Genomic DNA, 15,319 nt, shown 5'->3' with positions numbered 1-15,319 from the left:
GAACTATTTCAAATCCTACAAGATGATGCTGTGAAAAGTGCTGCACTCAATATGCCAGCAAATTTGGAAAACTCAGCAGTGGCCACAGGACTGGAAAAGGTCGGTTTTCATTCCAATTCCAAAGAAAGGCAATGACAAAGAATGTTCAAACTAACACACAATTGCACTCATCTCACGCGCTAGGAGAGTCATGCTCAAAATTCTCCAAGCCAGGCTTTAACAATATGTGAACCGTGAACTTCCACATGTTCAAGCTGGGTTTAGAAGAGGCAAAGGAACCAGGGATCAAATTGCCAACATCCATTGGGTCATCGAAAAAGTGAGAGTTCCAGAAAAACATCTACTTCTGCTTTATTGACTATGCCAAAGCCTTTGACTATGGATCACAACAAATTCTGGCAAATTCTTCAAGAGATGGGAATACCAGATCACCTGACCTGCCTCCTGAGAAATACGTATGCAGGTCAGGAAGCAACAGAACTGGACATGGAACAACAGATTGGTTCCAAATAGAGAAAGGAGTAAGTCAAGGCTGTATATTGTCATCCTGCTTACTTAACTTATATGCAGAGTAAATCATAAGAAACGCTGGGCTGGATGAAGCACAACTGGAATCAAGATTGCTGGGAGAAATATCAATAACCTCAGATATTCAGATGACACCACCCTTGAAGAGGAACTAAAAAGCCTCCTGATGAAAGTAAAAGAGGAGAGTGAAAAAGTTGGCTTAAAACTCAACATTCAGAAAACTAACATCATGGCATCTCGTCCCATCACATCATGGGAAATAGATGTGGAAATAGTGGAAACAGTGACAAAACTTTATTTTTTCGGCTCCAGAATCACTGCAGATGGTGACTGCAGCCAAGAAATTAAAAGACACTCCTTGGAAGAAAAGTTATGAACAATCTAGACAGCATATTAAAAAGCAGAGACATTACTTGGTCAACAAAGGTCCGTCTAGTCAAAGCTATGGTTTTTCCAGTAGTCATGCATGGATGTCAGAGTTGGACTATAAGGAAAGCTGAGTGCCAAAGAATTGAAGCTTTTGAACTGTGGTGTTGGAGAAGACTCTTTAGAGTCCCTTGGACTACAAGGAGATCCAACCAGTCCATCCTAAAGGAAATCAGTCCTGAACATTCATTGGAAGGACTGATGCTGAATCTGGAACTCCAATTACTTTGGCCACCTGATGAGAAGAGCTGACTCATTGGAAAAGACCCTGATGCTGGGAAAGATTGAAGGCGGGAGAAGGGGACGACAGAGGATGAGATGGTTGGATGGCATCGACTCAATGGACATGTGTTTGAGTAAACTCCGGGAGTTGGTGATGGACAGGGAAGCCTGGTGACCATGGGGTCACAGAGAGTCGGACACGACTGAGGGACCAAACTGAACTGAGGAAGAGGAATTGAAGAAGAGTACATTTTAAATTTGAGAGGGAAGATGATCATGCCAGGAAAGAAAGTGAGATGACACCACGAGAAACAGTTTACAGAGGAACAGGACAAGTTTCATTTCAGACAGCGATTATCTGTTTATACTGGCTTCCCAGGTGGTTCAATCCTAAAGAATCTGCCTGCAATGCAGGATAGGAGGGTTCAGTCTCTGGGTTGGAACGATCCCCTGGAGGAGGAAATGGAAATCCACTCCAGTATTCTTGCCTGGACAGAAGAGCCTGACAGGGGTCCACGGGGTCAGAGTAGGACACAACCTACAGACTAAACAACAACAAATCTCTTCATACATCTTTCCCTTAAGAGTTAAACCGAATTTCTGATCATTCATTAGATACTTTACATAAAACAAAGGACTATTTTCCTTTGTCTACTTCTTGTAAGGAAGAGTTCAAAATATCCAGCCAGATTCATGATTATATTGTATGTTTTTTTACTTAATACATTCAGAGACTTATATAAATTAGCTATTTATTAAAAATGTTACTCTCAACTATGTTAACTCATGTGTTTCAAGAGAATACTGTATATACACAACCTGATTTGCTATAACAGAATTTTCAGAAGCTATACAAATCTTTAGTTACAAATCAACTTAAACTTTTTTGGAAATAATTTCTACTAAAGATTCATATCAGAAGCTATACAAATCTTTAGTTACAAATCAACTTAAACTTTTTCGGAAATAATTTCTACTAAAGATTCATAATTAGCATAGTCCTTCAATGACTGTACAAGTTCATCCAGTAGGTACTCTCCTTGCATAAAAGTTTCAAGATCATGAAGTGACTTGTTTATTCTGTGATCTGTGACCCGGTTCTGTGGAAAATTATATGTTCTTATTTTCTCTGACCTTCCTTTTGTGCCAATCTACATATTAAAAGAAAAAAAAAAGGATACAAGACAGTTAAACTCAGGACAACTAAATTTACAATGTTATTTTACCTGGAGATTAAGCTCTTGGTTTATAATTTGAAACACAATGTTAAAAACCAAATTTTAAACATTTTGAATTCTCAAATAACATAGGAACTTGATACAGAAAAAAGAACACAGGCTTGAAAGTCAGACAGCTTAGTACTTGAATTTTGAATCCTCTCTGCCATTTTTCACTTTATAACTTCAAGTACTTTATTTCAACTTTAAACTTTAGTTTCCCTATTTTTAAAATACAGATAACATCTACTACACAGTGATAGTGCACATACACCCTGGCACAGACAGAGTTGATATCCAAAAATGGTAGCTAAATATATATAATCTTTGAATTAATCTGGTTATCATCAGTGATGACAAAGTGATCAACTCTCCATTATAAGGAGTTAATAGAAGGGGTCTGTAATTATAAAATCAACTGCCAAACAGAAGAAGGTAAGTTCAATTTCTATTCCAACTTTCTTCCATAATTTTGAAAGGATTCAAAATGAACGGGAATTTGGTACATATTTTTAAGATAACTTTGCAGAAAAGTCTGAGAAAGACACCTTTGAATACAAAAAACAGTGTAAATGTGTAGTAAGATTACTATAAAATAAGCCCTTGGTTGAACAACATGAATTATACTTTAATTTTGACAAATACAAGGAAATAATTTTAACACATATAAAAACTGGGTAATCTAAAAATACTTTTATCCTTTCAAAGCATTTTTAAAAATTCAGTTTTACCTGAATCTTCCTAGCATTGTATCGTTTACTTGTTTCTTCTTCTAGCCGCAGGCTGTACAGTTTTGCACGCAACTTTTTCATAGCCATCTCTTTATTTTTCAGTTGAGATCTTTCTTGTTGGCACTCGGAAACAGTACCTGAATAGTGTTATGAGAATTAAAAGTTTTAATAGAAAAATCTTCTTCATGTATTATCCTTTTCCTTCTCATCCTTTTTCTTCTTCCTTTATGAAGGGAAAAAATAGGACTCTAATATAAAAAAAGGAATACTATACACATAACAGGTAACTTTATAATTATTAGAAAATTGAACTTATAGCTCAAAATATTTACAAACTGAAAGTATACATACTGAACAGTAAGCATTAGTCATTTAATATGGATTATTTTCTGCTACTTTTAGCCAGTCACCACAAGTTTTTAAAAAATGTAGTTAACTACTCATTATACAAACTAAATTATAAAAGTTAATTTTATTACCAGAGATAATCACTATTAATATTTTTGAGGTTCACTTTTTTTATTCCTGTTTATATACAATGTGTTACATAAAACATCATCTTAAAATTTAACATGAGAATTTTCTCATTAAAAAAAAAAAAGAAAAATCAACCAAGCACTCCTATCAGGCATTATCCACCATGGGAATTACGCCTATGAGATCATTTATAGGAAGACTGAGGTTTCCTATCCCCTGCTCGTTTTCACATCTAAGTCACCGCAGCAATACTTGTAAAAACAGATATAGTTCTTTCTACCAAAATTCTAAAGAATTAAGAAGCTGCAATACCTAACACTAACCAGGACAGAACCCCCAGATGTCTGCAGATGGACTTAATGGAAAGAAGCCCCTGAAATTACATGCAAAACTTTGCATATAAGCATGTTTCTGGGTAGAAGGTCCAAGTTTTCATTTTCTCAAAGGAATTCATTTCCTCCTACCTCCAAAAAACACTAAAAACTGGTGATTTAGAGCATTTTCTTATAAAGAACCACCCATATTACTTCACTGTGAGGATTTTTTTTTAAATTAGTGATGTAATCACTAATGTGGACATTTCCTGGGCATGGATCTCTCCTCTTCCTGGCTTTGTAATTATCCTACAGAGTTTCAGCTAAGGAATATAGATAAATCAGGTGTTGAAAATAAACAGTTCCTAGTAGTCTATACGTCTCTGGTAACTGAAGATCTATTTCAGAGGAAACATCATTCAGAGTGTGATTTTTATGTTGAAGAAGGAACCACGCACCTGTTGGGAGATGAACGATCCGGACAGCACTGTCCGTGGTGTTCACGTGCTGCCCCCCGGCTCCACTGGCTCGCTTAGTATCAATCCTCAAATCCTTAGGATTAATCACCAGGTTAATCTACACGTAAGAGAAAAGTTGGGAGTTTTGAAAATTACATGTGTGATCTGTTCAAAGAGAATTATTTATAAAAATGCATGTCATAGATAATTATATAAGATTTGGAAGGTTTAATTTTAAGAACAAAAAGTAACTGGAAGGATACCATTTTTTTTAGACTTTTCTTACTGGAAGAGTGGGGCTTACCAGGTGGCTCTAGTGGTAAAGCAGCCACCTGCCACTGCAGGAGACCTAAGAGACGCAGGTTCAATCCCTGGGACAGGAAGGTCCCCTGGAGGAGGAAATGGCAACCCACTCCAGTATTCTTGCCTGGAGAATCCCATGCACAGAGGAGCCTGATGGGCTGCAGTCCATAGGGTCACAAAGCGTCAGACACGACTAAGTGTCTTAGCATGCACACAGTGGATAAGTATCAAAATATAACGCAAAATAAAAACAAACCCTCCCTAATCTTCAAAAACTAGACTTCTCTGTAAGTTACCCTCATATTACCAATGGCAGATCTCAGCTATTAATAGAAATGTGAATATAATATAATCACTAAAATGATTTCTGAGCTCAAAAGACTTTGGCGGAGAAAAAAAAATGACGCTAAAACAATATAGGAAGATTTTATTTTGTTTCATTTTAAATACAAGAGGATTTAAATATACTAAGAGGCAGAGCAGAGATGAATGGAAATGGCAAATACCAACAAGTCAAGGATACAGACTCAATTCACAAATACGCTGGATCCGATGTCAGCAAATGCTCTGTCCTGGCAGTCACCATCCAAAGTACTGCATTTAAAAAGCTCTTGCATGAACTATACCCAGTCTGTGAGATGTCCACAACTCTAGCAGCAGGCATCTTACCATTCACAGGCCTTCTAGGTCTCCCTATGCAGCTCTTTACTGTTGCTAGGAAGAATTAAATGAGATGATATATGGACCTCAGTCTCCATCTTTTCCTGAAAACTTCCATCTCCAAGATGCTTAAGCCAAAGTGACTAGTATCAAGGTGTTGCTTTTGCCATTTATCCTGCTTCCCTCTCTCCCTTAACTATCCTGTTCCTCACCAAGATTTCCTACAAAAATTAGACTAAAGAAAGGAACTCCGTGTACCCTACTAGACAGTAATACAGACTTTCCCTAGAAAGTAATAAACAGAAATCCTCAAGCTTCCTTCTCACATGCTTCTTATTTCATTCTAAAAAACAAGTTACAAATTTCCCATCACTTTTCAGCATAAGTGATGTAAGCAAAATAGAACTTCCCAACTAAGCTACTTAAAAAGATACAGACTGAGAATTTCCTGGTGAAAATAAAATATACTCATTGTGTACAATGTAGTGATGTGTTACTATTTTAATATGATTGGATTATAAAGTAGCAATTCTGTAAAGTAGTTACCCTTTGTTAAAACAGGATTCTTGCTATCTATATTCTGGGAACAAGTCACACAAATCAAGTCTTTATAAAGGCAAGTGGCTCGTAAACTCTATTTAATATTGTTTCTCCTTTAGATGGTCTCAAAATACCTGCTGTAAGCTTAGTAGTGGACAAATAATAGACAATGCAGGATTATATGACTTTGTTGTTGTTTAGTCAACAAGTCATGCAAAGATGGACACAATAAAGGACAGAAATGGTATAGACTAACAGAAGCAGAAGATATTAAGACGAGGAGGCAAGAATACACAGAAGAACTGTACAAAAAAGATCTTCATGACCCAGATAACCATGATGGTGTGATCACTCACCTAGAGCCAGACATCCTGGAATGTGAAGTCAAGGGGACCTTAGGAAGCATCACTACAAACAAAGCTAGTGGAGGTGATGGAATTCTAGTTGAGCTCTTTCAAACCCTAAAAGATGATGCTGTGAAAGTGCTTCACTCAATATGCCAGCAATTTGAAAAACTCAGCAGTGGTCACAGGACTGGAAAAGGTCAATTTTCATTCCAATTCCAAAGAAAGGCAATGCCAAAGAATATTCAAACAACTGCACAACTGCACTCATCTCACATGCTAGCTAAGTAATGCTCAAAATTCTCCAAGTCAGGCTTCAAGAATACGTAATACGTAATAAGTTTACGTGAACCATAAACTTCCACATGTTCAAGCTGGATATAGAAAAGGCAGAGCAACTAGAGATCAAACTGCCAACATTCGATGGATCATCAAAAAAGAAAGAGAGTTCCAGAAAGACATCTACTTCTGCTTTATTTACTACGCCAATTATATCCACAATTGGCTGTGTGGATCACAACAAATTGGAAAATTCTTAAAGAGATGGGAATACCAGACCACCTGACTTGCCTCCTGAGAAATCTATATGCAGGTCAGGAAGAAATAGTTAGAATTGGACATGGAACAACAGAATGGTTCCAAATAGGGAAAGGAGTATGTCAAGGCTCTATATTGTCACCCTACTTATTTAACTTCTATGCAGAGTACATCAGGTGAAATGCCGGGTTGGATGAAACACAAGCTGGAATCAAGATTGCTGGGAGAAATATCAGTAACTTCAGATATGCAGATGACAACACCCTTATGGCAGAAAGTGAAGAACTAAAGAGCCTCCTGATGAAAGTGAAAGAGGAGAGAGAAAAAGTTGACTTAAAACTCAACATTCAGAAAACTAACATCATGGCATCCGGTCCCATCACTTCATAGCAAATTAGATGGGGAAACAATGGAAACAGTGACAGACTTTATTTTTTTTTAATCCAAAATCACTGCAGATGGCGACTGCAGCCAAGAAATTAAAAGACACTTGCTCCTTGGTAGAAAAGCTATGACCAATCTAGACAGCATATTAAAAAGCAGAGACATTACTTGGCCAACAAAGGTCCGTCTAGTCAAAGTTATTGTTTTTCCAACAGTCATGTATGGATGTGAGAGTTGAACTATAAAGAAAGCTGAGCGCTGAAGAATTGAAGCTTTTGAACTGTGGTGATGGAGAAGACTCTTGAGAGCCCCTTGGACTGCAAGGAGATCCAATCAGTCAATCCTAAAGGAAATCAGTCCTGAATATTCATTGGAAGGACGGATGTTGAAGCTGAAGTGCCAATCCTTCGGCCACCTGATGCAAAGAACTGACTCATTTGAAAAGACTCTGATGCTGGGAAAGATGGAAGGCAGGAGGAGAAGGGGATGACAGAGGATGAGATGGTTAGATGGCATCATCAACTCAATGGACATGAGTTTGAGTAAGCTCCGGGAGTTGGTGATGGACAGGGAAACCTGGCGTGCTGCAGTCTATGGGGTCGCAAAGAGTCGGACACAACTGAGCGACTGAACTGAACATGTTCTACTTGCGACCCCATGGACTGCAGCCCTCCAGGCTCCTCTGTTCATGGGATTTCCCAGGCAAGAATACAGGAGTGGGTTGCCATTTCTTTCTCCAGGGGATCTTTCCAACCCAGGAATTGGACCCGCATCTCCAGCATTGGCAGGCGGGTTCTTTACCACTGAGCCACGAGAGAAGCCCTTCAGTTCACTTATATATCCTTCATTCTTACCATTTATTGTTAAAATCATACCTATTGGACTGTCCTAATATACTTGAAAAAGCAACTCAAATACAAGATGAAAGTCGAATAAGAAAAGGAGATACTCAGTTCAGTGAGGCGAGTGTTACTTGGGGGCAAGGCGCTGTGCTGGGCTAGGACTCCCAGGAGTGGGGGCTCTGGCGCCTCACCTCGGTGGGCTGGGGTAAGATGGCCACAGTCATGGTGCTGGTGTGGATGCGGCCCTGCTTCTCTGTCCTGGGCACCCTCTGGACTCTGTGCACACCTCCTTCAAACTTCATGTGCTTATAGGCTTCTGAACCCCCAATGCTGGCGGACGCATGTCTAAGGCCACCTTGAAAACATTGGTGAAAGAGGTTTGTTATTCCTGCCAGTTATAAATAACTAACCACCAGTTCTATCTTGAAATATAATTAAAGGAGCTACAAAATTATATAAATACATCAACTGTGAATCACTGAAAGCCTTTAGCAAGTCTATGATATTCAGTGTTTTAGTATCTTTGTTGCTTATAATTATTAAACATAAAGCATTTATAGAGTCAACAAACTGACTCCGTAACACCCTGAAGAACTACTTTTAAAAGACCGTTAGTCACTGAATGACAAGTATTTTATAGGCCATTTGAAAACTGGTAACATTTCTGCATTCAACATTATTAAGTTTGAGCAAACTCTGGGAGATAGTGAAGGTCAGGGAAGACTGGCATGCTGCAGTTCATGGGGTCGCAAAGAGTTGGACACGACTTAGCAACTGAACAGCAACAGTTATGAAGCAAACGATAAGCATAAAACGACTTAATCATCCTTAACAAAAATTATAAGGCTTAATCATGGTCTTTCCAACCCCTTCCCTAAAATACACATAGATAAATAAATAAGATCTGTGCTTTTCTCAAAACAAACCAAACAGTTTACTGACCTATTTCACTTGGAAAATATTCCAGGGTTTCAAAATGCCATCTTTTAAATGCAGCGTACTGCTGATACATATCAAATATCTCTGAGGTAAACAACATTGCCTCCTGACCCCCAACTCCTGCAGTTACCTCCAGGATCAAATCATTTTTATCTGTTTCTTCGGAGGGAACCAAAAGCAAGATAATCTGCAAATAAAAAATATCACCCCTCCTATAACTGATTTATAACTTTTTGAAAAAGAGCTCAGTGATTAGATACAGAATTTTAAATTTACTTAAAAAAGTTTCTCTAAGCAAATACCTTAATATTGCTGATTACTATTCCACTATCTTGTCAATTAGACCATACAACACACAACTTCCAAAAATATTAAGGTTACAACTACATTACAAATGCTGTAAGGTTCAGCTAAAACTTACAAGTTTATTTCTTTTCGGTGTTCATGTATACTTTATATTAGCTCTCTATTCGGTTAATAATTAAGTCCTTGCTGTGAGTAGGACACTGTATTGTGTGTAGCAGGCAGAAGAAGCAATCCTTGGAGATTTATTGCCTACTATTGGAGAAGGAAACGGCAACCCACTCCAGTATTCTTGCCTGGAAAATCCCATGGACAGAGGAGCCTGGGAGGCTGCAGTCCATGGGGTCGCAAAGAGTCGGACATGACTGAATGACTTCACTTCACTTATGGCAGGAAAAGAACACTCAGATTGCATTTGTATTTTTTCTAAGCTTCTTTAATATGGAAGAGACACTTGCAATTTTGGAACTGGAGAGGCTCTTAGAGATGATCTGGTCCAATTCCCTCATTTTACAGGTCAAAGAAAATGAGATTAACACAGTGCAGTGGTGAATTAAAAAGCCAACTGTCAGTTACTGGAACTCAGATCCTTGTGCCTAAGTCAGTTTTCCTTCCATTAAAATTGTATGTTTCACACTTCAGTATGTATTAATCACAGAGACATAGAATAAAGACTTCTCAGATGAGGTGAATTAAGAAAGAAAAGCTGCCAACATTTATAAAAATGGTTCTTTAATAGACAGGCACTCTGCTAAATACTTCATGTATTTTAATTCTTAATACATCTTGGGCAGGTGCTATTAACTGCTCCACCTTAAGATGTGAAAACTAAGTTTCTCTAAGTTTAACTTAACTAATAAGTTTAACCCTAGTTGACCAATACCCTATAACTAGAAAGTGAAGGGCTAGAACTTGAACCCAAGTCTACCTGAGTTCTGAAACATCACCACTCTGTGCTGGTTAGGAGCTATCCTTGTTTTCCTACTTTTCCATCGCTCTGCTGCTGCTGCTAAGTCACTTCAGTCGTGTCCAACTCTGTGCGACCCCACAGACGGCAGCCCACCAGGCTCCCCCGTCCCTGGGATTCTCCAGGCAAGAACACTGGAGTGGGTTGCCATCTCGTTCTCCAGTGCATGAAAGTGACAAGTGAAAGTGAAGTCGCTCAGTCGTGTCCGACTCTTAGCGACCCCACGGACTGCAGCCTACCAGGCTCCTCCGTCCATGGGATTCTCCAGGCAAGAGGACTGGAGTGGGGTGCCATTGCCTTCTCCATTTCCATCGCTCTAGCCTGTGTCAATAGAATGTGACCATTCACATCTTGAACTAGCATGATGCAACTTACACCTGTGAATTACTAGTCAATGAACAGAAACCATTAATACACACATTCTTCTACCTCAAAGAAAGTTTATAGAGTAGAAGGCAAGTTACCTGAGACTTTTCAGTCTATTGTGGAACTTTTCTTCTAGAGTAGGTGGTGGGGAAATTAATTTTTGGTAAATTCCACACTTAGGTAAAGAGATAGAATTTCTAAGTTAAGCATCCCAGTTCCAAGCTTCGTTGTCACTTTATCATATTCTTTCACTTATATTTCCAGAGATAACTGCTGTAAACCTTTAAGCTCTGCTTTACAGAATTAACAAACAATGGATCTAATTTCATGATTTTTCATCTAACTTAATGTGTTCTTCTGCAGTTCTCCTAGATATAAAGCCAATACTCTTAGATATAAATGCAATTCTGTTTTCAAAATCCTGAGGGGCCTAGTCTAGGTTGGCACTCTATAAGAGTGTCAAAGACAAAAAGATAAAGAAATATTCCTGCTTCCACCTACCACTGCTCCACAGTCTCTTCTACTCATGTCTACCCCCACCCTCACCTCTCTCAAAAAACAAAAGAGAGAAAACCTATTACCAACATTTCATTGCCTTCTTGGAAAATTCTATTAATGTGACATTCATCTTTCTTTCAGACTTCTACAATACTTTTAGTATGATAAAAACAGAGCTATAGGGAGTTTGCTTTTTCTGCTTTAAAAACCAGGTTTATAATTGTAAATACTAGCACACTGATTAGTTCTTGACTTGCTTTTATAAAGATCTAATAAAATATATTAAAAGTAATAGCAGAATGCTTTATTCTTTGCACAAATGCCATACCTGATGCTTTAATTGAGCTATTTCTTTTTCACATGAAGTTATTTCATTTTCGGCAAGTTTCCTTAAGTCCTCATTTTCATCTAAGAGAAAAAGGCAGCAGGTTGAGTTTTCCTGAATTAGTATTACATAGCTAACAGAGTTCAAGGCAGGTTGGGTTTTCCTGAATTAGTAATAAATAGCTAACAGAGTTCAAGGCAAAAGTTTTGTCATTGCTAAAGGGAAACCTAACAATTATCCTTTTTTAATAACTGTCATTAATTTATAGCACTTTGTGCACTAGTTTTTATGAGCATGCAGTTAAAAAACAAAAACTTTTTTCCTAAGGAGAAGGGTAGAAGTTAAAAATAATCTCTATAGGAAAATACAAAGAAGCTACTAAACTTTTCTATAATTCTGCCTCCCCCAACTATTCATATTAACAAATATGCTTTTAGTTTTCAAACTTAGACTCTACAATAACAAATGAATGCACTGAGTGAGTTAGATCAGTGGGGAATATAAGGTACCATTAGTAAAGCCAACACTGAGTTAAAAAGTAGAAAGTTATTTATTGTCTTATATTATATGTTTTATTAGTAAATGCTTCATTAATATAAAAGTATCCACCTAAACATTTAGACCCTCCCTGATATTTACAGAGTATTTTTCATGAAGTACTCTTCTTCTCTTTCAGGCTTTTCTCTAGTTCTTATTTCATCTAGTTTTCACTTTTACCTTACAAAATATACCTCCTCTTTCCTCTATCTGACGGACAACATGCAGCCTATAAAAAGGAGAGAAGGGGAAATTGTATTAGCTACTACAGTTTGTCATCTCTGTTAAAAGATCAAACTCTGTATTGGCTGGAATGTCTTAATCATTTACTAAGAACCAATTATGCTGGGAACTGGGAATAACATGTAAGACTTGCCCTCAAGGCAGGATTTTAGGTCATTTTAGTTTCTTTATATTATTCTAGGGGAGAAAAGCTCACAAAAAATAACAGCCTAAAATGTTATATGGTTAAATATAAAAATAACAGCATGCAGAAGGAATTTTTTGCTTGTTTTAGGGATGGGCAGAAAAAATGAAAAAAGGATTAACTCAATGAGAGATAATAGCAACAGCAAATTGAGATAAACAAATACAGGGAGTGTTGGTGACATGGCAGGAAATTATTCTGGCAAGAATCTTTATGAAATGTGGTGAAATGGAAAAACGTGCTTCATTAAAAAAAGCAAAAATAAATTACAGCCCCAGTTCAACCACTAAGGTTCCCTTAGAACATCACTCCTAACTTCTCTGAATCTTGGTAACCTCAAGAGCAAAATGAAGGATCCGAGTTGAATGACTTCTAAGGGGCCTTATTAGTTCTGAAATGTAGTGTTCCAGTTAAGATGAAGAAGACTGGAACTAGAGTACAGAAGTAATCTAACTTAAATACCACATTTTAATTAATTCAGGTCCCCCAAACACTATCAATTTCAACATGTAATGAATATAATTTTTTTTTTAATATTAAGGCTTTGTGGCTGCTACTTGGACTTGAAGCTTGGCTTATGAAACTGATTTAATTTTCCCCTAATTTACTACTTCTATTTTTTTTTTTTTTCTTTAACAGTCTGGGCAGCTTCTTCTCTTAAATCATTTAACTTAGACTCTCCTTAAGTCTCAACTATACAGTTGCATTAGCCTTCTGTCTTCCATGGCATCTTTAGTCCTGTTCCAGACTGCTAACTGCCACCCATCAAAGTTCCTAAGCAACAAAGCTATTCCTATTATTCACTCTCAATCCAAAAGCTTCTGCTGGTTTCCTTCTGCCAAAAGGATAAAACTAAACTTGGCAGGTTAGTATTTGAACCCTTTTACAAAATGGTTAACCCCTCACCCCACCCCCCCCTCCCCAAACTACCCCCTCCCTCAGTTAACAGAGAATTCAGTGATTAAAAGCATGAGATTTGGAGTCGGTCCTATTCAAGCTCTATTCCTTAAAAGCAGTGTAACCTGGGCAGAGCTATGTTCTCTTTGTATCTCAGGTTCCTCTTCTGTAGCATGAGGCTAATAGAACCTACTTCATAGTTTATGATGTGAACTGGATGAGTTAATAGATAAGCAAAACCTAGAGTAGGAAAAGGATCGATAAAAGTTAAACTATTATTATATCACCTAAGGTTGGGCCTTTCTCCCTGTATAAGCCTTTCTCCTTTCAAGTTCTCCTTGCTCTCCCAGGTCTTTACTGATCTATGTTTTCACTTATCAGCTGTATCAGAATTAATTTTCTTGCTTCAGTAGACTGTGACCCTCTCTAGAACCTTTCCGCTGTGTGGGCCACAGGCCAGCCACTAGTCATCCCCAGGAATTTGTGCAAATTAAGTAACTTGGACCCCATCCAGATTCGAATGGGCTTGAATCACTTGGCAAGCTTGTTAAAACCGCCGCATGTTTCTAAGTCTCAGAGTTCCAGTCTAGGTTTACTCGCACGCATTCCTCCTGTCACTTTTGCAGGTGGCCGCTCTACCACACTGAGAAACACTGCTCTCGACTCCTTAAGAGGAACAGGGCCTTGTCTTCGGTGAGCTCAACTCCTGCTATTACATACGCAACCAATTAAAGTCAACTTAAGTTTTGTAAAAGGGCGAACAGCACTGTCAAGAGAGCACAAGGAGAGGACGGGACCAGAACTCACATAATGATGTCTTGACCTCTGGTGTAAACCATAAAGAGCTGCAACAGAGTATAAACTTCAAAATCAGAGTGTGTGGAGACGTGAGCGGCGGCTTGGTGCAAAGGGCAAATGAAGGGTCAAGCCTCGGCTCGGAATCCCGCTCCCCAGGCCAGGCCCTTACCATGCAGCAGGAGTTGGGTCTCCTGCAGCTCCTGTTCCTTGTCGCTCAGAAGTTTGGCCGCCGCCGCCAGCTCAGGCCGCCTGACCGGTAGCTGGGCTTCAGAGCCTACCTGGCGCTCGAGGAAGGTCCGCAGAGGTCCGCCGCGGGCAAACAGCTCCTCCAGGGGCAGCTTACCGCAGCTCAGGTGTCGGCGGGCCGGGACAACATCCCGGCGGGCCCAAAAGCCCCGAAAAATATTCCAAAGTAACGGGGAGCGCATAACTACAGCCAGACCACCATGGCAGACAAGACCCGGAAGTTCCGGACAGAGCACATCTCGCGATACCGCGCGGCTCGGACACAGGGGCGAGACCTATCTGAGCTCCGCCCAACTCACGCGCAGGTTTAAAGGGGCCTCCAGGAAGCCTGGTTGGGAACTTCCGGTCATGCATTATTAAACGCCGTAGTATTCGCGGAGGCCGGAAGTTGAGGAGCTGAGCCAAACGTGATAGGGGCGGGTCTGAGAAACCTCGGACACCTCCTCTAAAAGGGTAGGTCAGAAACGCCTCCTGGAACGAGCCGGGGCGGAGTATTGGGCCGGAAGGGGAAAGGCATAGATTGTCATCACGCTTTCTGACGTCGAGATTGCTTCCCAGGTACTCAGTGAAGCTTTCAAGTACCGCGATGGAGGGCCGTTCAGTGTCAGCCACAGGAGCCGAGGTCACAGCACAGATGTCAGCCTGGACTGTCGTCTCCAAGGGCGAGCTGTAGAATGGCCATCAGTGTGTGTATGTGTGTTTACTCCTCTTCCATTTCTCCTGCTCCTGTTTCTCCTTTCGACGGCGGTCAAGGCTCCTATTAATGGGGACGTGACAAGTGGACTCGGAAGACCAGTCACCGAGTGATTTAGCAAAGTCTCCTTTCCTGCCCTTTATCTGCCACTTAATTTACATAGCTTTTAAACGACTTGTTTCCACCCGATTCTTCTGCCTAGTCTCACTTATCCCTTGTTAATCGGCTACTTTTTAAAGACGTTGAGCCATTCATTTCCTGTTGCCGCTAACCACTGCCAAGCAAAGGCTTGAGAGCCCCGCCTCCGGTGGCCCCGCCCCCGGTGGCCCCGCCCGCCAG

General features: G+C 39.5%; 1 protein-coding gene across 6 annotated transcripts; it reads right to left on the bottom strand.

Annotated features, from left to right (window-relative positions):
- Positions 1-1,911: 1,911 nt before the first annotated feature.
- On the bottom strand, positions 1,912-14,525 carry MTRF1L (mitochondrial translation release factor 1 like). Of its 6 annotated transcripts, none has more exons than XM_065931088.1 (8): positions 14,210-14,525; positions 11,385-11,464; positions 8,926-9,109; positions 8,175-8,338; positions 4,374-4,491; positions 3,125-3,261; positions 2,166-2,327; positions 1,912-2,091 (listed from the first exon to the last, which is right to left on the bottom strand). In XM_065931088.1, exons 1-8 carry the CDS (start codon positions 14,466-14,468, stop codon positions 2,053-2,055), a joined length of 1,143 nt encoding a protein of 380 aa, XP_065787160.1. In that variant the 5' UTR covers positions 14,469-14,525; the 3' UTR covers positions 1,912-2,052. The 6 variants fall into 6 exon arrangements, 5 of the variants coding, with proteins under 5 accessions (XP_065787160.1, XP_065787163.1, XP_065787164.1 ...); XM_065931091.1 differs by lacking the exon at positions 1,912-2,091 and adding an exon at positions 12,099-12,147 and having other exon boundaries at positions 2,098-2,327; positions 14,210-14,254; XM_065931092.1 differs by lacking the exon at positions 1,912-2,091 and having other exon boundaries at positions 2,098-2,327; positions 14,319-14,444.
- Between the last annotated feature and the right edge of the window lie 794 nt (positions 14,526-15,319).

Source organism: Muntiacus reevesi, chromosome 3, assembly GCF_963930625.1.
Source record: "Muntiacus reevesi chromosome 3, mMunRee1.1, whole genome shotgun sequence".
Lineage (NCBI taxonomy): Eukaryota > Metazoa > Chordata > Mammalia > Artiodactyla > Cervidae > Muntiacus > Muntiacus reevesi.
Note: the sequence above shows the minus strand (reverse complement) of the source record. Positions and strands in the feature narration are given on the sequence as shown.